This window comes from Ruditapes philippinarum, unplaced genomic scaffold (assembly GCF_026571515.1).
Source record: "Ruditapes philippinarum isolate M1 unplaced genomic scaffold, ASM2657151v2 ctg1030_1_1_1_1, whole genome shotgun sequence".
In the NCBI taxonomy this organism is placed as follows: Eukaryota; Metazoa; Mollusca; class Bivalvia; order Venerida; family Veneridae; genus Ruditapes; species Ruditapes philippinarum.
Genome location: NW_026864618.1, coordinates 61,248 through 88,129, shown reverse-complemented (window position 1 = coordinate 88,129; position 26,882 = coordinate 61,248). Strand labels below are relative to the sequence as shown.

The 26,882-nt window shown below is 29.4% G+C and overlaps 1 protein-coding gene across 5 annotated transcripts in view; it reads right to left on the bottom strand.

The window, feature by feature from the left end:
- LOC132726272 (tolloid-like protein 1) overlaps positions 1 to 26,882 on the bottom strand; it is an 86,567-nt gene that overhangs the window by 49,247 nt on the left and 10,438 nt on the right. The window contains exon 1 of one of the 5 annotated variants that reach the window (XM_060711568.1): positions 20,919 to 21,257. The exons of 2 other annotated variants lie outside the window; for them this stretch is intronic. In XM_060711568.1, the coding sequence (XP_060567551.1) occupies positions 20,919 to 21,084 (166 nt within the window). In that variant the 5' untranslated portion in view covers positions 21,085 to 21,257. Of the gene's footprint in view, positions 1 to 10,827; positions 11,252 to 17,066; positions 17,214 to 20,918; positions 21,258 to 26,882 lie in introns of those variants that run through there. 2 more of the 5 variants (XM_060711565.1, XM_060711566.1) reach the window with 2 other exon arrangements.

Genomic DNA, 26,882 nt, shown 5'->3' with positions numbered 1-26,882 from the left:
ATAACTGATGGAACATTCCATTAATGAATTAATTTCAGTGGCATTTTCATGTTAAGCGCATCTTAAGAATCTAAACATGATTGCCGGGACTGTAACTACTGTTTACTATTATATTTTCATTCATTAATCTACTATTACTATTACTATTTATATCATGTATAACTAAGACATTCGATTATTCCTTGCTGTCATCTTGTAGGTACTTTTAGAAAAATGGTATAACTTAAAATTAAAACCTTTGATATAAATGAACTTAATAAATATGATTGTACTAATTGTTCTATTTCCTAAGAACATAATTGTTCATGTAAACTTCGGTTAACGAAGTATTCATCCACCTAAATTTACATCCCACTTCCTTTTCGACTTTATTCTAGATTTATGTAAAGTTAAATGTGGATGGACTTAAAAGTTTATCATAATTTATTATCTTGTAGACGATGTATATATGGACATCCTTAGATTGTTTGTATACGTGTACAAGAAAAGACAAGTAAAGAAGAAAAAAGTGATACCCACAGATATCCATACCAAATACTCATAACTTAATTAGTATAATGCCAGATACATGGCTGCTGATGACCATCATCATGATAATCTCGTTTATTTCTTGTCTGTTATCCTAAATTGTAAATTGCTGTACGAGCGGTTGTAAATCATGAAAAGTTGCTCACAGTAAGCGCTAAAATAATCATTAGAAATTCCAAGTGCTAAAAAAGGGAATGCATATATATCACAAAATATAACATCCCAGATAGACCCTACTGGAGCGCCACTGTAAGACGATGGTTTTTGCCTAAAGGCCAATTTTACTTCAGAAATGCTTTTATTTTTATTTCTCAAAAGTTGTTTATGTTTGGTGTTCTGTTATAATTTCCAAAATGTTACTCATTTGCCAAGTACCTGAACAATCTTTTTCATCTGTTGCTGTTTGGCAATCGAATAAGTATTTTGTATGAAGTCAAAATACTACTTTGTTTACAGTTTGCTACAGTAGCTTATAAAAAAACTATTTCACATTTATCGTTACGATCTTCAGGTGAAAAGTATCTAACATGCGCTAAAACTACTATTAAAACGTTATAAAATTTGCCTAAAACTTTATTCATTTCTGAGAATTAATGTACGTTTTAAATATTTCTTGATATTTCATCTAAACTCTGTATTTTCGATTCTTTTTGTAGTGGAACTATGCAATTAACAGGATTTCAGAGACAAAACATAGTTTGTATTTTCCATCTGTTGAAATAATTACTATATAATCACCATTATGACTAAGCAAAAAATTGTAAAGGGTGTTTCATAATAATTACAGTCATCGTTATGTATAACAATAATGTATTTTCTAAATCATTTTTTTACGAGTGCACGCAAAGATTGCATAATTGTTTAAAAGCGTTTTCAAGATGGAGCTCAGGTAAATGGCTCGTTGAATATGTTCTTAATTACTCTTTCATCACCTACAAGGTGGGCAAGTGCTATTCAGCAAGTTTTCAAACAAATACGCTCTTTTTAGATATAGGTATTTTATTCTTATGCCTTTGTTTGTTACTTTTTTGATGCAGACCATGTAACATGCCGTTTTGGCTCAATTTGTACACTTATCTTTCTGTCTAATCAAATGCCATAGATGACTCGTTGAGTATCATTGACCTGCTTAGTGCAAATGTTAATATGATTCTAAGTGTTTTAAAAGTATAAATACAATTCGAAAGTTGCAGTTGAAAGGCATGTCATTTAACTCTCAAATATTCCTCACTGCAATAAATGAATCTCATTTCTTCTGGTTTTCATTTGATACATGTACTCGTATATTATCTGAATAATTGGAATCTGTTTTAATTTTTCACAGGGCTTTGGATCCTTAACTGGTAGTGGTTTTTAAAGTTATGATATTAAAGATTATTTTAGAATGCACCCGTACGCGCTCCACATTTCATATACATTATACTCAGTTTCAAGTACTAGTTGCTTAAATTCTTTAATAACATCTTAAGTGTTATTTGACAAATAAAATCCCAAATCATCATTTGCTTTATGAACAGATGTTTTGGATGCATTAAGATGAAATCTCATTTAATATCAGTTTTTTATATGCTCGTAAGCATGTGCAAAATTGAAAAGATATAATCACTGTTTTATATGTTTTAGATTTTTTAAGTTTATATGAATTATTGAACTTACGCCTTTCATTGTCAGTTGGTCAAGAAGAGTAATATTTGTATTGTATTTTAAGATCACATATAAGCGACAAATGATTCTCTTTTCTAATAATTCAGACAGAATTGTTTTGTTTTTGACATCTGATTTATATCTGTTTGACTTAAATAGAGACAAACTATCTCCAAGATGAATGTTGTTAAATATAAATAATTATCCAGCAAATAGTCCATATAAAATAGAAACAACAACAACAAAAAAAAATCTTACGTGCTTTGCAAGGATATTGGTCATTTGAGGAGGTTTAATGTGGACAATTAATAACCGAATCAGTCATCATTAAAACGAACTTTATATAAATGAATAATAAATGATAGTATGAATTTTGATTTGTTATGAGTGTCGTTATTCCAAACCTTTGTTAAATCATTTGTCGGGAAATTCTTATGACGTCTCTGATTATATAATTCATATTGCGTCTTATTTGATGAAAGAGTCTGTAAAAGATGTTTCTCATTTAATAGCAAAGTGGGAAATAAAGGCGTGTCAAGTTCACATTTAAGGCGTGTTGTTTGTCCAATCTTTTGTGAAAGCATTATGCAGATAATGTCTTGGGCATAATAATAGCAGTGACGCCTCAGATTTAAAAATTCACATTGTGTCAGGTGCTTTTATAAGAAGTAATAAAGATATATGTAAAACAGATGTTTCTCATTTAATAATTTTCAGTAGGATGAAATAGAGGCGTGCATATTATATATTATTGATATGCTTTATACTGTAAACATCATCAATCACAGTGATGCTAAATATATTTGAATTGTTCTTGTACACAAGACAGGATTATCAACTGTTTACACCGGTGCTAGAAAAAAACCTGTCTTACACACCTAGTGTAAGGCAAGTTGCATGCTTTAAAAATCGTCATTCCCACGCGCATTTTATGAATAATTTTACGTCATTCTTCGATAATGAGTGGTTGTAAATTCATACGTAAACGGTTATATAATAAAAAGGTGCTAAATGAAAATATTAGTTTTTGTTATTTCTTTCCGAAATATGATTAATGTGTATTATGCAAGAAAAAGAATCACGGGGATCTCTAGCTCTCGGGTAACTGTTTAGCGGAAAGTCGCGCAAAACCTCGATACAACTGTAAACAAATACCCTCGAGATAGATAGTCGAGTCTTTTAGAGCAAAAAATAAATAAATAAATAAAATAACAAGGTCATCGTAAAGGTTAAGACCCTCCGGAGAACGGTAAGAAATTTATTATTTGTTGTTAAACAACTGTTAAATAGAAAGTCTTAGTACGAAAACGTGTTTGTATATATATGTGACTATTGATTTACCTTCCATTAACAATGATAATATTATTATTGATTTTGTTGCTGTCAATAAGATTGCAAAAATATATTTTACGAGTATTGTAAAGAGATTATATAATTAATCAACATACCTCGTTCATCAGTGCACGTAAACATTGTGTAATAGTTTTAATATAAAATCTACAGCTGAATATGTTCGTTATTACTCTTTGATTGATCACGTGCAAGGTAGATCAGTGCTTTCTGCTAGTTTGTTTTCAATAAAACACGCTCTTTACAACTATTGCTATTTTATTTCTACGTTTTGTTTGTTACATTATTTGATGCAGACCCCGTAACATGTCTTATTTGGCACAATTGTTACACTTATCTTTTTTAATCAATTGCCATAAATGAGCTTTTGAGTAGTCCGTTTAATGCAGATATATATGATTCTATGTCTTTTAAACCTCATAGTTCATTTTCAGTTAGTTTTCTACCTCATTTACTTATTATTGCTTTTTTTATTCTTAATCCTATCATTATCCTTATTTCTTGATTCCTTGTTTTCTTTCTTTTTCTTTTTTTTATTCTTTTGTCTCAGAATTTTAAAAGTGCATAATTGTTATAAGAATTATAAAAACTCCTAAAAAGACATACACACAGGACATGTATACCGTTTATACCAAATTACAGCCACAAGGCACTGTTTATTCTACTGACTAGTTATTTTCTATATTTTTGTTTTTTGAGCTTCCACTTCAACAATCAGAATCAGTGAAAAACTAGAATACATGAGGTAAAAAAGGAACTCTGTTGTTTGCAATCTGGTCATGGAAGTGTTTCATATGTTTGGGTTGGCATTTGTGACAAGAGTCTTGCTATGGGAGAGTATTGTATGCTTTGAGTGACATTAGTGGCAAAGGCATTTTAAACAATTTATATCTCTCAGATACTTGGCAAATATTTGGCGAAATGTGTACTCCATATTTATTGTTAAAACAAACTAATTTCGTATTAAACTCCACCTACAGCATATATTTTTGATACACATTATAATCATATGGTATAATGACCAACAGTTACGGCACAACTTAAATGAATGAAAAAAAAAGACTTTTAAAATCAAATAGAAAAATATGACGACTATTAATTATGTGTGATGTTAAGATTTCTTTAGAACATTATCAATTCAATTTTGACTATTAAACGAGTAAAGATCGACCGTACATACAACTCTTTCAAGTATCAATTATATCAATTATTTGATCCCCTATTTTGAGTGTTATTAAATGATAAATGATACAAAAAAATCAACATTTGCTTCATGAACAGGTGGTGTTTGGAATGTAAAGAGATGGAATAGAAATTGATATCAGTAATAAAGTAATTCGAAATGCACGTGCACTTTTAAAGATATTATTGTTTATATCATTTTAAACGTATGATAGATTAAAATGTTTTAACCTGTCCATTTATTAAACGATTGATTAAAACTATAGAATTTCTTTCTTTCGTTTCTCCAACCGCAAGTTTAAAATGACAATATATAAAATGCATTTTAAGAGCATAAGCGGGCGACAGGTGACCCATATCAAATTAACTGTTAAGAGGAAAGTATTTCATAATAGTTGTTTTGATATCCCATTATAGTTAGCTCAACTGAGTTTTAAAAAAGCCTTGAAACAAAACAAACAAAAATATGACAATCGTACATATATATCGTAAGTATATTAAAAAAAATATGCTCAGAAGTTAAAAATTATGAGCATTTGTAAGAAAATCAGGCGAGAATAATTATAGCCTAATTTGGAGATCCCCTATCACAACAAAAAACAACAACATAAAATGTAAAAAAAAAATGACAAACTAGTCACAACTAGAAAGCGTTCAACTTTGTCATATACATATTTTGGTACATCATGGCTTAACCAAAGAAAGGGTATTTTAAAAAGATCATATGAAGGCAAACAATAACATTCTCTTGAAGAATTTGCACTTACTAGAAATCTGAAAAATGGTAATTCCTCAGAAGCGTTAAAACATAGTAACATGAAAATTGCAGACTCGGTCTGTTCATGAGAGATATGTATATGTGCAAGATCTCTCACGCACCCTATCACCGGCCTAAGCTGTATTCAATCTTCAACAATTTATGTGCTGGAATCAAAGATTCCCAAGGACCAGAAAAATTTAACAACACTTAAACACTAAAACGTAAAGAACTGTGCAGCTTTAAAATAAGTGCTGATTACTGATCTAATTGAAATTGTTACAAAACAGTAATTGATAACTTACGTATATTAGGTAGATATATAAACGCAAGTATAACATAAAAACTCATATCTGATTTACAAATGTTCCATGTAAACCAGATTAAAATTACTCCTACAAAAGTACACCCAAGGTCATTTGGTCCAAAAGAATTTGATGAATTGAGAAAAATAAATTTCATATGTATCATCCTACAACTAAATCATTCATCACTCAAATGTACTTTACGTAGTTATGATTAAAAAAAAACGGGCACTATTTATAAAAAATAAGGTAAATTGTTATAACTACCCTTTGTTAGAGAGTTATAAGGAGAAAGGTTTTACATATAATGGGTAAAAACATTACTTCTAGTAATAAACAGCATACTGAAAACTAAGGTAAGGAGTTTTTATAGGGTCCTTTTTTCAAGTTTTAATATCATACTTGTGTCTAACATAGATTTTCATGTAGGGTAGTAAACATTTCGAGTCGCGTTATTAATTAGTTGCATACCATTAAGTTACATACAATCGTGCAATTTCAGTCGTACTGTAATAGTTTTAATGTATAGAAACTGTAAGATTGATAGAAAACATGTCTTGCCACTGACATGAATATTCTTCTAAAATGCAATTTGAACAAACATATTCATATGCTTATTTTTGACTTGACAAGTGAGGTTCTTACTCTTCCTCAGGAAATTGTAGAACTTGCAGTTCATCGACCACCTTGTAATATTTTGATATTTTACTCGAAATAGAAAAATCCGAATCAAACACGCAAAATTTCAACTTTTCTTTATGCTTGCTAATACTTGTTATAAATGTCAATGGAAGAAAATCATATAGAGGTATGTCTTCTTTATCACCATATGCCCATAATACAATCTCAAAATGTAATCAATTTTATAAAAAAAAAGTTTCATAAAACAGATTTATTATCCAAGCGCTCTTTAAACTGAAATATCAGAAAATTTTTAATCATGCAAAACATGCAATAGCATCAAAAAAACTTATTAGATCATAATAAGATATTGCACTGATCTTAAAAGAAAATAGTATTTTGATAAAGTTTTTTCATCTTGAAATGCCGCTCTTTGTTTATAGATAAATGATAGATTCTTTCTTGATCATTTGTAAACTGATACTATTTTGTTCAATAGGGAAGAGCTATTCAATCTTGCAATTAAACAAAATTAATTCTTTTGAACTGTTAAATGTAGATTTTCGACATCTTACATAATTGTTATCGGATTCTTTAAATTTAGTTACAAACATTTGTTTATAATGATTATCATTAGCCATACGAGTATAACAAAGGTATACAGTGTCAAATAGATCATTAAATGTACAATGGCAGCATAATTTGTTGGATATCAGTGGAAATATCATACCATTTCATACCATTGTGAAACATAAAGGTTTAAGCATACGATATTTGCATTACATACTGTTTTGCACTCAAAGACATTAAACAATATATCCCTTTAAAAATGAATTCATACTCGTGCTTATACCTCTAATCTAACAGCAATGTATCTTAAAATTAGTTCATGAATACTTGACATAAACAAAGTATGTATAGTAAGAAAGCAAGAACAAGTCGATATGATATGTATAGTTTAGTTTAGATATTTATATTTTGTTACCATTTTTTTGAAATTTGTTAAATACTGATTACGGAGAGAGTTTTCAAAAAAGCTTTTCAAGCTTCCTACTCAATCCGTAAATTTTATTTTATGTAATTTATTATGTAAATGTGTGGTTTATCAATAAAATATTGTTTAAACTTAAGACATTAAACGTCGTTTCATAATGTTTTGCCATTGGAAATCGTTTTGTTTTCATTCTAGTCAAGTCAAATTCTGTAAACTGTAACATGTAAAGTACAACAATATGTGTGATTTTAAGTAGAATTTAACACCGAAATGATATTATACTAACATAACATTTTGGTCACAATATACATTAATATGCTTTTGTTATAAATACATGTATATCTAAATGTAATTATGCTGATTTTTGATTATGCTAAACGATTTGAATTTTGTTTGTCGTAGAATTTGTTAAGGATAGTAAGTATTAAGTCTTAATTGTAGCCGAAAGTCATATAAGTAATATATGAAATAATATAATGCGCTTACGCAATTAAAATGATTTAGAGATAGGACAGGTTGGGTTTGAAGTAAATTAAATACTAAGGACAATTTTTCAATTTTGGAGAGAATACTTAGGCATAGATATGATATCGTTTATTAAATAAATCTAATTGATAATTGACTTTAAGTACTCTTCGTGATTATAGTTTCGCTGAATATGCATTTTTCATCTACAAATTAATCTGCTACATGTGTTCCAGGGACCTGATGGTGTTGAATAAAACGTTCACATATACAGGAAGCAGAACACCATGTTATAATTGTAAAACAACTGTATGGATAAAAATGTCTGTTTCGAGTCCAAATGTTACGTTTCGCGGGAAATATCTTATAATATTTATTAATAAAACTTCGTTTCAGCTCCAATTAAATCAATTATACAATTGCAACATGTCTGTTAAAAAAGAATTTAGAATTTCAGGATATAAATTTGTATTTGTTAAATTGGAGCAAAGACAACGTCGGGGTCAACATGATGTGTTTAACGTTTCATAAATTGGACAAGTTAACTTCTTTCTCATGTTGACTTTTAATTTTTAGTGACGGATCCATTGGAAGTCCTCTGTACAAAATCAGTCTTAAAATCAAAACTGAGATCAGAAACCGTCTTAACTTATGTCTCCTATTTCATGGCCCTTTTAATTTCTGAACAGAAATACAGATGAGCACTGACAGATTGATAATAAAAGGGTGTGCCATTGCACTTCTTAACCTTACTCAGGAAAATGAATTAAATGATAGTCTAGTCTTTGACTGAAGGTAAAAAAAACATTTATTGAAACGGTCTTAAGTAAGTCCTAAAGTTGATTTCATGGTCATAAAACTTAGGATAAACTTAAGCTTTTCTATGAAACGCTGACAAGGAATTTGACCGTAAAGAGTTTTCAGTAATACAAATGTATTGTGTTGAAATAAAGAAGAGCAGTAAGATTGGCATAACAAATGTATTTCGCAAAGGGTTCTTTAACCAAAATGTATCTAAATTTGAAATGACAAGAACCTGTCAGTAAATACTTATGCATGATGACATTGTCTTACATGTTTTTAGACGTGCATATGTCGTTTTTTTACAAAGATTTGGATATCATAATGTACTGTTAGGATTTTGTCTGCATGTTTCCGTGTCTACATATTTCTGCTGGTGTTTTGATGATGTATCAAATTGATAAAGTACACACAATAAACAATTAGTTGTATAGGTAAATATTGCAATGCCGTCATGTCAAGAAAATAGGGCGATGAGTTGTACTTTTCAATTATACATTGAAGAATATCTTTATACATGATTTTGATCTAGTTTCCGTTTTGTTCTAACAATGTTTAAAATATAATTGTACATGTGACGCTATACATTTTAGGGGTATTTGACCTGAAGCCCGTCTGTATTTTCTTGAACAGAAGGAATCAAAATACAAGAAAAATGGTTAGCAAAATTAAGGTTGGAGACATTGCATTTGTTATTGCTTTCCTTTAACTCATAGGACATTTAGTTTGTAAATTTGGTTTAACTCGATATTTACAAAGTGTAACAAATGCTGACAGAAATTACAAAATGTAAAGTGTAAAGAAATTTCTAGCATGCAATTATATTAATTGTTCATTGCGATACAAAAATGCATTAACTACCAAACAATTTCAACCCATTCCAATGAAATAACTATGCTTGAATTATTGGTCTGTTAAAAGCGATACATTTAATCGTCAGCAGAAATCACTTGCATAGAAAGCAAACCATATCCTAACACGAGGCATCATCACCAGACACTCATAATCAAAATTAACTCTAATTGAAACTGTCATGTACATGTCTGTTAATACTACCGACAGAAATTATCATGAATATCTGGTTTATTTCGTGTCTTTCATACCAAACTTCATTCTGTGCCGCAAATGGCTAGAGATCAAAAAGCGAATTCCCACATGAACTTGTTTTTTTTTATGTTTTCATCTCAGTGTTTAAAAGCAAGAAATTCGAGGAAATATTGAGTCAAATTGTGCAAAAATGTTGTTTTTTTAAATATCTAATTAATATTTCATTTATACACATTTACGACGTTCCAAATTAATTACATTTATTTTGACTGAATGTTTTAAAGCCAGTGGTTTCAATTCTCTTTAGATTAATCAACGATATTAACAGCCGTTTCGGTATCTATACTTTAGCCACGTTTCTATCTATTCCATTTAAAATTATTGATAAATATAAAATATTCTATATTTGAAATGACATTTTAAAAAAAATAATAAATATTCAGAAGAAAATACGAAAATATGGATAGCAATTTAAAATCAAATCAACAGGGAAATTTATTAGGTTTGGTTTAGAAATGCAATCTTTTTGTGTCAATGTAACTCAGTAAAAGTTTGTCTGTAAAATAGACAAAAATCCAAACGGAAAGATATCTTATTTCCTGCACTTTTTTAATCATTTTTGTGGTTTAAATGTTATTTGATGAATGAAATCTAGAACTGTTCTTTTTTATGAAAGAACAGGTGTTCTTTTTATTAAAATCCTGAAGATTTAAATAATTACCAATATAAATGCAACCAACCTACACGTGCAACATTTAAATTCTTCACATCTTAGTTTAAGTTTGTAAATTTTGATATAGTTTTAAACATTTTTTTGTCTATTTCGTATAATTTCGTATATTGGTAACCTTCTCCCTATTAAACTATAGAATATAATTATTGTTGTAGAGCATGGTATGTTATATGAATAATAAGTAATGCTTGGCAAAAATGTGCAACAGGAGATATCTAAAAATTAAAAATAAAAATAAAAGAAAACTCTTAAATATCATTATCCAATAATTAATTATATGTAATCACTTTATATATTTTAACATTTAAGGGAAATCAAAATGAAGCTTCACACACAAAAACAGCACTATTTTCTAAATCAATATTAAATTTGAAAATAAAATGGAAAAAAAAAATCTTACATGCTTTGCAAGGATCCATGTATTGGTCATTTGAGCTTTTATGTGGATATGTCCCATATTTCGGTGCATCTTCAATTAATCCAGTAGATGCTATCTTTGTTTCACAGTTGATAAATGTAATCCCAAACAATTGCAAAATTAAATATAATCCCTTTTGTAATTCCATTTCAATTAATTTTAAAACTTAAGATATCCTTATATTTAACTATCTTAAATCAAACAAAATAAGCTCACATTCATGTTAAGCATGCACTAACCAGTTATACGCTTTGTAAAACCTGAAGATCACTGCAGAGTTTAAACACCGTTTTATCAATAACGCAGTAAAGTAATATAAAGTGATTAAAGCAAGTATTGCAGAGTTTGTTATATAGTAACGATCTAGAGGTAATGCTTCATCACATAGTGAACAAGTATATTGTAGTAATAAAAGAGTGAAGTGATCCCGACGTCACGCGCAGACGATAATGAACTTATTGATAAATATCTGTATGCAGTTGAATCAGACGACATTTGCTGCACGAGCGGGTAATAAAATGATAACAGTTCCATTATGAATGTTCTTTTTGTCCACTGCGTCTTACTTAGTATTACCTTTCATATTTATGTCGCAAATTCGTTTATATTAAGATAATGAATGAGGCAAATATTAAAAGCGTACATATTACGGAGACTCGGGCTAAGTCTTTTACTTTGGAATATATTATTAATTCTACTTATGAAAAGATTGAGTTTAATTTTTCAAATTTTACACAGTGTCAAGTATTTTCAATATTCATGACGAGGTTAATAATAAGAAAAGTTAAATACTATTACAGTACATACGTAAGCCTCATTGAAAAATATCATCAATAGTTACAGATTAAATGTCAAATATTCTAAAACTATTTCAAGTCCCGTTTCGAAGAGTCCCCTGATAACTTTAATTTTCACGATTTGTGAGAACAAAACATGGCGTTGTCAATATAACAGGCAGGTAAACTGGCAAAACGATCTTGCCCATTCAGAATTGAGTGTATTATTTCCAGTTTGTTTCAAATACACTGTAACTACAAACAATTTTTTTTTCTAACAAAAATACACAATTTGTTTTACTTTCACGGACACCGATAGTTTGATACTTCGTCTAATGCCTATCTGTAAGGGACGATTGCATGGCTAAAAATAGCTTTCTCGGGAAATCCAAATCACAATGAAGGCGAAACAAATACGGTGGCAATCAGATCTACATGCAAGAAATAACTAAAGAGATCTGTACTTTTGTCAGACTGAAACGCTCCTTATCTGTTGTCAATGATTTTTACTGCTACGATTCTAATTTGATGATAACTGGAAATATTTCAAACGAAGTAACTATCGTTTACTATCACCTCAAAATTATCATTCATATCTACCCGGATTTCTGTCCACTTTAATCATCATTCACAAGAAACTCGTGCATGTTAGAAATAGCACACACGGAGAATATAACAAATATTTCTACGATGAAACCTGTAAAGAATATAAAACTTACAGCTTCGTGTCAGCTCCAATTAGAGTAAATTTTAGTTAAAAGAGTCTGGCGTTTACTCTTGTATTGTCAATGTTTGCTGAATGTTACAAGAAACGTTTCTTACGTCAAAAAATAAATCGGGTCACATACAGAAAGTAATTATCGGATGATTGTACTTTAACAGTAAAATTGTTATACAAAAAAAATGTTGCCGTTTAATTTCAACTTTACCTTAAAATCCCACGAGAAGTAATTAAAAAACCTACATACAATTCAACTCAAGTGTTATAATTTTCTTTTACTCAGAAATTAAAAAAAAAATATTTATAGACTTCTCTGAATATACATATAACTTTGATTACTTTGGGGGGTTTTGCAAGCGTTTACGATTTACTCGCCGCATTCATGATAAACTAATGCTTATGTGGTTTACATAATATAAACTGAAGTAGAAAAATAAAACTTTGAAAATGTTTATCTTACATATATTTTTTGTTATATCCTGATGATTATTTCGAGAAATGTTACCAATATTGATAACATATCTTGTAGCATTTATGATGTTACAATCATTTTTTTTTAGTAGTGTTAATGTTCTTCTTTGTGTCCTAGATTCACACCAGGATATATTTTTGTAAAAGAAATAGTTTGTTATTATATAAATACGTCTGATATTCATGTTATCAATTCATTTACGTGTCGGCATATCTCAAAAATATTGGCTAATGTAAAAGAAATATATATTTTTAATTTATAATAAAAAATAGATTGCAACAATGATTTTTTAGTTCTTTAAGTGACACTGCCTACTTCTGAATAAATCTCAGTGGCTGAAAGTGAATAAATCTCAGTGGCTGAAAGTAATACGTGGTTGGTATTATTTACAGCTAGGTAGTAAAATCATTTATTATTGAACAACAGATTTTTCATTATCAGGAGTTTCTTATAATTTGCATCATTGTAAATCTGGAGGCATTTAAATTCATTAAATAAATTGGTATAACGAAATTTACTGACCCTAGACGAGTGTATTACTGTAACGGATACGTTGTTGTAAAACTGTTAACTTCTCATGTTATGTCTCTGATGAACTTTCAACCCACGCACTTTTTTACATTTTGCTAAGACAATCAAGAGGATTGACGCCTATCAATATTTCATTAATTATTACATAATATCAACATTTCAAAGTTTTATTTTTCCCCTTAAGTTAATATCGTGTAAACAACATAAACATTGTTTTATTATGAAAACGACGAGTAAATCGTAAATACTTGCAAAGTAGTAATAAAATCAAAGTGTGTTTATAGAGAAGTCTATATGTATATAAATTCAACTAACCACCAAAAGAAATTAAAACACTTGAGTTGATGATTTATCAGAATTGTGTGTAGTTTTTTAATTATCTAACGTTAGAGTTTTAATTTAAGGCCGAACTGAAACGACAACAGTTTCTTTGTATAGAAATTATCTATTAAAGAACAATCATCCGATAAAAACTTTTCGAACGTGACCCGATTTATTGTCAGATATAAGAAATGTTTCCTGTAACATTCAGCATGGATTCACAATAAATGAGTAAAAGTCAGACTCTTTTAACTAAATTGTACTCTAATTGGAGCTGACACGGAGCTGTCAGAAAATGCTGTTTTCAGGTTTCATCGTAGAAATCTTTGTTATATTCTACGTGTTTCCTATTTCTAACATGTACGAATTTATTGTGAATGATGATCAAAGTGGACGGAATTCCGGGGAACTATGAACGATAATTATAGGTGATAGAAAACGATACTTATTTAGTTTGAAATATTTCCATATGTCATAAAATCAGAATGGTAACAGTAAAAATCTTTGTCAACAGAACGAGAGAGTTTCAATCTGACAAAAGTACAGATCTCTTAAAGTTATTTCTGCATGTAGATCTGATTGCCACCTTATTTGCTTCGCCTTCATTGTGATTTGGATTCCTAAGAAAGCTATTGTAAGCCATGCAATTAAATCGTCCTTAGACGAAGTATCAAAATATCAGTGTCCGTGGAAGTAAAATAAATAGTGTATTTTTGTTAGAAAAAAAAATGTTTAAGGTAATTTGAAACGAATAAACTGGAAATAATAGACTCAATTCTTGTTTTGCCAGTTTACCTGCCTGTTTTATGGACAACGCCATGTTTTGTTCTCGAAATCGTGAAAATTACCTACTCAGGATTGGTTTTCCAGCGGTTACATTAGAAATCGCATCGCCTAAAAAAATTGTGAAAGTTAGCGGACGATTGGCTGTTAAAAAGATCACGAAAAGATGACCTCCTAATGGTGTTTTCAGCTAATTAATGCGTAGCATCAATAAGGAGAATTAGGAGCTGATTTTAATCAGATTGGAGAGCGTTTGATTTTAATATATTTTGAAAGAAAAACACTGTACGTTGTTATATATCAACTTTCAGCAACAAGGTCCAGCTGTTCTGGACGACAGGGATCGTATTGGATTCTTAATAAAATTTTATTTCTAATTTTACTTCAACACACAATAATACCGACCACAACAATTTTTGCACGAGTGTCAAAATATTACCGACAGGTACCACAAGTAAATACAAGCTTTTCATTGATTTTACAAAAAAGATACATATAACATTTTCGTGTTCCGCATATTGAATATAAAATGTGATAAATATATTGAAAATTGCTTTATGAGAAACCTGAAATAATCAATTATATCATTTGACTTAACAAGCTTTCCATGGATCCATGCAGTAATCATCTCGAACTTTTGACTGATAAGTATCATATTGTGGTGCTCCTTCAACTAAGCCTTCAGTAGCGGGTTTTATATTCACATCACATTTAATACATGAAACCATAAACGATTGGAAAAGTACAAATGTTATTGTTATAACATTCATGATATTATATCAAACTGTATCAAATAGTTAAAAAAAAATAAGTATGGCCCTAAATAAATTTGCACCGATATGCATACCGCAAACTATAGATATGGTTAAACAATACCATTGAGGAGGGTTGCTTCTTTATCAGTCATCTCAAAGAACGTCCTTACAGTACAACATGCACATTGTGAATGCGTGTAAAATAATTAAAAATAGATTACTTTAAATCAACTGAAGATAATATTCTATTAACCTTATTGATAATCATTAATTACTAAAAACATCTATAAAAATATATAGGCAATGCCATTTACAATGTAAGTTGCGTGCAGAATGTATAACGCTTGACTAAACTGTAACAAAATTGAACATGACCTATTCATCAGAATTTATCACATAGTGAACTTGCATATTGTCATAATAAAAGAGAGAAGTTATTAGGGGACTCTTCGGAACGGAACATGAGATAATTTATACTAGATTTGATATTATATCTCTAACTTTTGATGGGATTTTTAATGAGGCTTAAGTACACTCTTATAGTATTTAACCTATCTTATTCTTTAACAGAGCCATGGATATTTTAAATATCTTCGTGTACTGCTGTAAAGTATACGTTGATGCAAAACTGTTAACTTCCCATGTAATGTCTCTAATGAAATTTACCCCCAAGCAGTATTTACTTTTTTAATATTTTGCTTCGACAATCGAGAGCACTGACGCCTATCAATATTTCATTTATTATTACGTAATATCAACATTTCAAAGTTTTATTTTCCTCCTTAAGTTAATATCGTGTAAACAACATAAACATTATTTCATTATGAAAACGACTAGTAAATCGTTAACACTTGCAAAATAGTAATAAAATCAAAGCGTTTGTATAGAGAAGTATATATGTGTATAAATTCAACTAACCACCAAAAGATATTAAGACACTTGATTTGATGATTTATCAAAATTGTGTGTGTGTTTTTTTTAATTATCTAACGCTGGAGTTTTAAGGTAAGGCTGAATTGAAACGACAACAGTTTCTTTGTATAACAATTTTCTATTAAAGTACAACCATCCGATAAAAACTTTTCGAACGTGGCCCGATTTATTGTCAGATATAAGAAATGTTTCCTGTAACATTCAGCATGGATTCACAAAAAAAGAGTTAACGTCAGACTCCTTTAACTAAAATTTACTCAAATTGGAGCTGACACGAAGCTGTCAGTAAATACTGTTTGCAGGTTTCATCGTAGAAATATTTGTTATTTGCTACGTGTGTGCTATTTCTAACATGCACGGGTTTCTCGCGAATGATGATTAAAGTGGACGGAAATCCGGGTAGATATGAATGATAATTATAGGTGATAGAAAACGATTGTAAGAATTAAATCAGATTTCTTTTAAAATATTTTCAGTCAACAATATGTAATTTTATTCATAAAATCAGAATGTTGAGGGTAAAAAGTCTTTTTCAACAGATAGAGAGTGTTTGATTTAATATATTTTGAAAGAAAAACACTATGTCGTTATGCATTATCTTTGCAACATGAAATTCCAGTTGTCTGTTTATTTAAGAATTGGGATTGAAATGAATTGTTAATAGATCTAAAAGTTTGTTTCAAGTGTTTTATGCTACTTCAATACAACACAAAAGTCACACATTTTTTTATTCTACACAAGTTAAAATTAATATTATAAATACATGATTGTAAATACATTGTATCACAATCAAGCCTTCTCAGTGATTTGCAAAATTATATATATATTTGTAATACTTAAAATATACGTGTATAATGCTTTGAAATACCACATATATAGAGAATATTGCTTATATAACATGAAATAATACATAATATCAATTGACTTACAAGCTTTGCATGGATCCATGTAGTAATCATCTGAGATTTTATGCGGATAGGTTCCATATCGTGTTGCTTCTTCAATTAATCCTACAGAAGCGGGTTTTATATCTACATCACTTTTAATTATTGAAAACATAAACGATTGAAAAATTACACCTGACAATGTAATTATATTCATGTTTATCCAAATGAAAATAAAATTTACTAATTATTACACAAAACTGTAGCAAATTGCTGAATACTATAAATAAGGCACTTTATAATCCTCACTTTAGTGAATATTAACTGTAATATGGTTAAACAATACCACTGAGGAGGGTTGTTTCTTTATCAATCATCTGAAAGAATGTCCTTACGATACAATATGCACATTGTGAACGCGTGTAAAATTAGATAGGATAATTAACACGAAGTCAAATGCAGATAATATAGAATTAACCTTATTGATAATCATTAATTAATATAGACAGCTATAAACATCTATAGGTAATGTAATATTATAATGTCTGCTAAGTGCATACATTTATAACGCTTGACAAAACTGTAACAAAATAGCACAAGGCCAATTAACCAACTTTAATAATTATCTATTGCTGCGACTATATTTTATTGAACTTTAACATTTCGATATCAATATATTTACATTAAGCAAAGTCTGGACAGGCAACGATTTGATTACCATCAATGTTTCTGTTCAAAGGGTTTGGCAAATAAATGAATACCAGTAGTGTATCTGTTTCATGGATGAAGACAATTGTGTTGAGAACTAAACCGTATGTGCAGGAAGCAAACTATAAAACAATAAAATCGCAGGTTCAAGCTTAAAGATATGCGCTAAATAAACGTGTTTATACATTAAATGTAATTAATGATGAAAAGTCTCAATATCATCAAGTGTGATGTGAAATGTCTGTTTTAGAGTACAGTTTATGATATTCATGTCATTAACAGAATACAGATATGTATCTGGAAGTGCAGATGTATTCTCCGCGAAAACAATTACATAAAATGCTTGTGTTTTCTACAAACACACCTGATTTCTTCTGTTCAAAAGATGATTGCCTGCTGAAAAATAATGTTAAATGGAATAGGGGAAATGTGATACATGGTATCGTTACCTATCCGCATTGTATTATTCAAACGTGCACATTTCGTTTTGTTGTCTTGCAATGGTTTTCATATCATAATTAACTAATAAGCTTTGTCTATATGTGTCTGTATAAAGATAGTTCTGCTCTTGTTTCGATGATGCATCAGCAGAATTAAAATAATTAGGTTAGCAATAAAATGTGACTGTTGAAATTGCAATGTAATAACGAAAACAGTTGATAAGTTGTAAAAAACAATACATCAAGGAACATTTTGTAATGCTTTTAAATTTATTCATTTTTAATGATATCAAAGGTACACCACTGAGGTCGTAAATCCTAAAATCTTAAAATTTAATTTCTTACAAAGATCAGTTAGGACGTTTAAAATTGTATGATATGCAATAGATAATTAATAAATGTAATCAGAAATAAAATCGGACTTTGTGCTAGTTCTATTCCGATTTTAGTGAAAAGCGTTTCAATGCTTTTCAATTTTGGGTCATTTTTCACAATAAGAAAAATATTCTATAAAAAGGTGTGAGCGTATGGTTTGAAATTTTGATCACAAGTTATTTGTGCATCCTACATCAAATGGAAGAATAATCTTGAAACATTGTTGACAGCAGTCATGCCATGTCAAAAACCCTCAGTGAAATATTTTTTTGGTCATAATGCATTTCAGAGAATCCTTTCCTGAGAATCGTCCATTAATATTTCCTTGAATCAATCAAATTACATAAAATAATGATTTACAATTTAAGGCTAGACATTTTGCATTGCAAACAGATACTAAGACAACCAGCCTAAAAGTTTGTCTTTCAAAAACTTAAACACATGCTGTAAAAATAGCAAATGAATTTTGGAAGGAACTTTCTGAAATGTAAAAATGCAATTCTTTTTATTACAAACTGCGATGTAAAATTCATAAAGTACTAAGTTTGAAAGCTCGGCGTGGTTAGAGCGATAAATTAAAAACATCGTCAGCAAAATCATTTGTACAGACTGCTGTCGTAATCCTAACAAATAACATCAAAACCAGACACTTATTATCAAAATTATTTCTAATTGAAACTGTCTTGTAATTGTATGTCAATACCACTAACTGAAAATTACACGAATATCTGGTGTTTTAATTTTACTCAAAATGCATTTTGTTTAACGTGTGGCTGGCGATCAAAGAGCAAATTCTACTAAGGTACTTGTTTACTGTAAATGTTTATCTCAAAGAAGTAGTATGCTAAAATTGGAAGAAGTTTACATCTAGCAAAAGTGTGCAAAGCATACATGCTTGAAAAAAAACAACACAATAATACATAAACAAATTTTCTACATTAGCATTTTTTTGTTTAAAATGTTTCTTTTTGAAACAAAATAAGCAAGGTGTTCTATTATGATTTTAGTTTTGTTCTGTTCGATACAAAAACAAAAACAAAACATTTCCAGTGCAATTTCCAGTGGTAATTTATCGTTTTATGCTCGATCAATTGGATAATATGTCAGTTTTTTGTTTTTGTTTTTTTCATTCGTTTCAACAAGATCCTTATATAATTAAATATGCTTTTGTATAGCATTTTGATCGAACAAACTGTTAATTTATTGTTCAACGTGTTCTTTCGTGGCCCTATTTTGTTCGATCAAACGAACTAAACGTTGTTTTTTTATTCGATGTAAAAAAAATCTTATACAGGATTTTAAGCGGGATTGTCTTGTTGGACCAATCAAACAAAATGTTCGTAACATGTCTCTATCCACAATGTCATTGTGTAAAATCAACTTAAAGAAAGTGAATGAAAGAAGTCACATGCTATTTTTTATGTATTCAGCATTTGTATAAAATAATCTTAGTATTAACAGTCCAAAACCCTATTGGAGACTAAAAAGAGGGACTGATTTGACAATCCTTTTTTTTATATACATATATATATATATATAGACTTAATTTCTATTTAATAAGAAACGGTCGTTTGTCTCATGATGTTAAAAAAAATTATACAATAGTTACGTGTTTATATTCCTTTCATCTAGAACTCAATGTGTTTGATAAAAATAAAATTTGATAGATATAAATTTAAGTATTATAAAATACCAAACGTAAAAAATACTAAATATATGAACGAAAATTTGAAGTTCAGACATAAAAGTAACTCATCAGTGTAACTTAGTACTAAAGAATTAATTTGGTTTTGTTTATAGAACGCATTTTTTTTTGCATCAGTATAACTCAATTAAAATGTATCTGTGAAATAGAACAAAAATCTAAACAAGCAGATATCCTATTTCCTGCATTCTCTTTGTATTCTCGTTTTTTTGTAGTTTTATGTTGTTCAAGAATTGTGCTTAGTAATGAAAGAAGAAATGTTCTGTTATTTGTTATTCAAATCCGAAAATTTAAATAGTTTATGGGTATGAATGTGACCAACATGAACGGCCAACATTTTAAATTTTCATATCATTTTAGTATGTTAATGTTTGGCATTTTAAAGTTTTTTTAAAGTCTTTTCCTTATAAAAATAATATAAAACTTTAAGTTTCTTCTTTTATAGTATGTAAAAGAACATTTTTCAAATTAAAAGAATATGCAATATTAATAATTATAAAAATTTCTATGAAATAACATCCTATATCTATCTGAACACTAACTCATTTTATCAAACTTGTCAATCGTCTAGAGTAATCATTTAAAATTTGGACGAAACTGTAACACAGCTTAAATCGACATAAAATTTGAAGAAAAGAACATATATGAGAATGAAAAAATAAATCTTACATGCTTTGCAAGGATCCATATATTGGTCATTTGAGCTTTTATGTGGATATGTCCCATATTTCGGAGCATCATCAAGTAATCCAATAGATGCTATTTTTGTTTCACAATTGATAAATGTAATTCCAAAAAAGTGCAAAATAAAATATATTCCTTTTTGTAATTCCATTTCAGTCAATTTTAAGACATGAGCAAAACAAACATTTAAAAATCTTAAATGGAAACAAAAATACCAAAACTTTCTGTGCAAGTAAGTTTAAACGCTAGGTAAATCTGAAGATCACTGTAATAAGTATAATTCCCGTTTTATCAATAACGCAGTGAAGACATATGAACAGAGTAAAGCTAATATTGCAGAGTTTGTAATATAGTAACGACCAAGAGGTAATGCTTTATTCACATAGTAAAACTATGTGAAAATATAAAGTAATATCAGAGAATAGGTGCCGCCAGATAAAGAAATTTTTGTGAAAGTTTAATATCCGTATACAAAAACATAAAACCTGCAGCCACTGAAATTTAGTGTAAATAGGAAGTTTTACAGCAGGATTCTGACGCAAAGTAAAAATATCATTACTAATATGAATTATAACCGATGATTTGTATGTGTTCCGGCACATAATTATGACGTTTATGTTAGACGCATGTATCAGAAAACCACATTTTTTTGTTTTACAAAAGTACATCCTGGTATACATTTAGGACACAAAGAATATAACTTTTAGAACTCAGAAACATGTTTGAAACAATATAAAACCTATGAAGAAAGACTATACATTTTGGCATCTGTTCGCAAAATGATAAGCAGGACATAACATTATTAATTTGAGATAGATATAAAAAATCATGATAAGATATGTTGTTTTAACAATTCTTTTCCTAAGAGTTTTGTGGAGAATTATTTTAGTCATTTTACACGTGACGTCAGTTGTAAGGAAATCCATTGTCGCCATATTTAGATAGATCAGTTAAAATAATTCAAAAATCTTCAAAATCTTACAGATGTTTTAAATTATGAATAGTGTGAGAAATAGGTATCGGCTCTATGATGCACAATTTTACAGTGAGCAGCCTCCCTGTTATAATCACTTTGTTATTGTTTACACTTTTACCAACAGTGTTCAGAGACACGAGGATTTTATGTAACCTTTACTGCCTTGATTGTAAATGACATAAATATCTTATATACCCGGTTAATTTGTGAATTAACGTAAGATAACGCAGTTTACTTAGCTATCTAAGATAAGAAGTACTGTATCAACTAATTTACTTTGGTGTTTAATATGCATTTGTCTTAGTTAAAAAATATACTTAAAACATTATTACATAAATAGTTAGATTAAACTGCTTTGTTATGAATGTTAATTTTTCCAATGTCAACACTTCGTTCAGTTTCAAATTAAAGAAGTTGAAGTATGATTAGGCATACTGTATTACAAAGACAACAACAATAAAAAACCCATCTGTCAAATGTTATTATAAAATTGCTTAGATATTTAAATATACTGTAATTGTATCAACTAATCTTCAGCATGCTACTTATTTAATTGGACCAGGCAATTGCATTTGCTTTTTCGCCGACAATTGATTTGACTTGTTAAAGTATCTTGCTTTAAAAATGCAAAAATAAAATCCAGATTAATTAACATGGTTATCATTCACCTATATTATTTGTTTTGAAGCTTACAGGTAGCAGATAAAGAAAAAAGCATTGCGCTAAAACCAATCAAACAATTCTCAAATCATTCTAGAGATTGAACTATCTTTTGGGCCTATCAGTATAGAGTTTCGACAAAAACCCTTGCAATTAATTATCAGGTAAGATAATTCTTACAGTGTCATCCTTTAAGCAATAAAAATTGTTTATAATATCTAAAAGATCTTTACAACTTAAACAAAACATTTTGTTTGTGAGAGGGGCAGGGTTATTATCATTGTTGAAGATAAGCCTGAACAAATTTTGTCATTGAATATTACAATAAGGAAGGTTTTTGTATTTTCTGATCGTAAGATCAGTAAATACATAGCTAACATCCACGGTCTAACACAAAATTTCCTAACAGTCCTAACAACGCAAAGTAGTTCTCACTCAAAACTGCTTAAAAACCAGCAATTTAAAAGAAAGAATAATTTTTAATGTAGGCATTTAACGAATTACAGTGCATTAAAAGTTTAGATTAGTCAACAGAAATATGAGGTTACAATCACAAATTTCGCGGATGAATATCTTTTTTACCCAATGAAAAATGTTCGGCTATTTCCGTAAAGCTTCGGATTATCATGAATATCATTTTAATCAATGAAAATGCTATTTTTAGCTTTGTCGATTACCGAATACTCCAGAGCGTAGTACACAAATAAATCTGACTGTCGAGTAGTATGGAAGCCTTGGAGGGTCACTTTTGAGTTTCGACTTATAGATTTATTTTACTATTTTCTTATGACTTTTGATTAATGACTTTTGATTTATGACTTCTGATTTTTGACTTATGGATTTTTTATTGTCCCACGTGCTTGCCTCATAATTTCCAAGGAAAATATGGCAGAATATGACAACGTTTCAGACGAGGTAAGTTCATTTACCTAAGCGTCCTGGAGACTTATTTAAATAAAAAATATGTGGGGTTATATGCAAGTACAGAATGTTATTCTTATATAAGCTTTTTTAATTGATTAAGAAAAGAAAATACTTTGCTTGCTTTGCATTGCATTGGGTATAAATTTTTATTTTTATTTCCGAAACACGAATATACATGTATAATCTAAAATTGACATACAGCGAATGAATCAAACGCTTTATTTTTTTATATGGGTTCCAGTTTTAAATCCAAACCAGTCTCGCATTGTTGTTTGCTGCAGTTTCAATCGGTTTTCACCCGTAGTTCATTCCTCGTCCATCTTATATTGAATATAGACCAAATTATAGGCCTTATTTTGACAAAGAAATTTGTAGTTAAGAAGTTTCATGAAACATGGTATTTCAAAAACAATAAATCATACAGCTTTGAAACTTTACACTTGTTTAGAACACGCTCTAAGTTAGAAATCTCTAAATTGCATTGTTATCAAATGCCTCTTTTTCGACTTTGAATTTATGGTTTAGAATTTTCATGAAAAAAGGTTTCTCAAACATTTTTTTAGCGATTCCTTTGAAACTTAAAACACATATTAAGTGTTGACATCTAAGGTCAATGACCAAGTTTTGTATGAGTGGCTCACAATTTGACATACTTATGCCAATTTTTAAAGCTAATTTTTTTGTCAAAATGATTATGAAAGATATGGTCCAATAAAGGACCAGTTATGATAGGATATTGAAACTTTATTCACTTGTTCAGTATCAATAACTTAGGACACCTACCAAGAACAAAGTTCATGTTATTTGTATATAAACTTTTGTAATACAGTTATGTATTAAGGGATTTTTTTGTATTTAATTTGTATATATATGTATTTTATTTAATATGAGGTAACGCATACTTTAAATGTTTTCAATTTAAATTCTAGTAAAGCTACTGTAGGAATTAAGGACGCGCTGTAGAATGGTTTCAACTACAAGCAGTTGCAAAGAGCATCAGCAATACATATTTGTCAAGATATTTCTTGGAGCCAGTTATAGAAGACTAAGAGGTTTCATTGCAAAAGCAGCGTTCGTTCCGAGTGGAAAGTAGATACAGTTTTTAGCAAAATGCAAAAATGTCAAACACTAGTGATTTGATTTTCTTCGTTATTGTCTATGGAAATATTCAGACATTTTCGGAATACGAGTGTTACCTTTTCACACTTGTTTCAGACGCTCCATAATTTTCAAGTTTAAACCCAACCACTTATATTGGACGCTTTATTGGAAACACGCAATGTCACGTCCCGCCAAGTTTATTTTATACTGTCCATATCTCCAATATAGTATAAAACATGTACCGATAGACAGGTCATGGTGAGACAGAGAAAAGTGTGAAAAATTATGAATTCATAATTCTGGCTTTCATAATTTTCAGTATTTACCCATTGTAAATTATAAAACTTAAAAGAAAGGTATCGAAATCAAACTTTGCATGTTCATATAGCTTGGCGAGGCAGAGAGAAACATATTTCTTGCTATCATAGCTATCATACATTTCAGAAAGTCCCCTTTGTTTTTTTTTTGTTGTTGTTTTTTTTTCATACTTAGATTTTGTTAAACTCATAATTATCTCAAAAACTGTTGAAGGCATCAACTTGAATTTACTGGCAGATATGTCTCGGCGAGACAGAGTGCATTGCGTTGTTAACAAAACTTTTGATTATAACATTTAATAGTTCTCCTAAGTTAAACATTCCCTTTTTCGACATGCTGTGGGTTGGGGGTATGCTCATTACGAAAGACTATGAAATTTCCATTACATATAAAGTCGGATATTCTTCGAAAAAAAAACAACAAAAATAAAACTGGTGAACGTTATTTACTATATACATCATACAATATATACAGTTTTAGGAAATTTTTAGCTAGAGACTGTTTTTTTCCCTCTCTATTGAACATTTAGAAATGAAGAAATAACTCGCTGACAATGATTTTAAAAATCCAAAAATAGTACAGACACTCTAGCGTTGCTAGTTTATCTAATTTATCTTATGTTTTCAAAAGCTTCGTTAGAACACTCATGACTCTCTTAGTTTTTCATCAGTAACGTATCAACAATGTGTTGTTTTGTAGAAATATTGCATGTATATATATCTTCTGTGACGTAAATACTTGATGTTTTTGTTGATGGCAGTGTTAGCTTTTAGGTAAGGCATATGTGCAATTTTAGAAACAAATGCTTATCGCTGTATTTCTTATCTCCTTTTTTTAATTAAATACAACGAAGCTCAAATTCAGTTTGTTTTGCCTATCTAATACATTTGTTTTCTTATAATACAACAATTTTGTTAAACAAAATAAAGCACGGTTGTAGAATAAAAAATGTTTGTTATCTGTTTAAACGCATTTATTCCACAAAATTATTGATAGCTCTGCCAACCTGTCACGGTCTAGACCGTGAGGTAAAAACCTTTGGTAGTGTGGTCTCTCGTTAGAGTATATTTAGGTAGTCTGTTGAGGGAGTTGGCTGGATTCCACACAGTTTACTTCTATAGTGATTGATATTCTAATTCACTTTGCTCATTTCAACCTCTTACTTATAACTTTAAAGGAACACTATCTCTACATAGATAAATAATTCTGTGTAACATTTAAAATACTGTTTATTCGGGGTAAATTGCAAAGTTTAAGTTTTGGTTATAAACAAGTTACAAGAACACGAACATATAAATTGTCACAATGAGGCAAGTTTTTTATGCAATTCAGGACATAGGTGAAGAAGATGATTTTATTAGAAAATGTAATAAGTCCAAGTTTGAAGTGATCATTCAAGAGGTTTCAAGTATATTGTAGTCAAACGTTTCTAATTTTTTTTATACCTTATAAATTTTCTTTTACGGATAGAAATTCAGCGTATTATGTAAGTGACAATAGGCATATATGGAAATGCGGATTTTTTTGAGATCGTATGATATCCGATCTTTAGTTGCTCGCTTACATAGTTCATTAGGAAACGGGGAAACTTATATAGAGGCGTCGCGCTTTTTGCTATAGTATTACATTAACGTCAGTCATATATTTATTTTTCATTTTTCAGATTATTTTAATAGAAGTGTAGTTTAATTGAAAATCATTTTTACTAAAAACTAAAAAGGTATATAATAAAAGTTTTTAAATTATGGTTGTGAGTAGCTTTCTGGGAGGCTAATGCCATTTTCTACAAATGCAACATTGGAAAATTGATATCTCTCTAGACGCTTCGTCTGCGCGAGATATCAATTTTCCACTCGTGCTTGTAGCAAAATATACAAAGCTTTAAATGCTCTTCTACATAATATGTTCGTTTTATATATCTCCTTTAATATAATTGTATATGTATAATGCCTAACACGCTTGTACTCTCT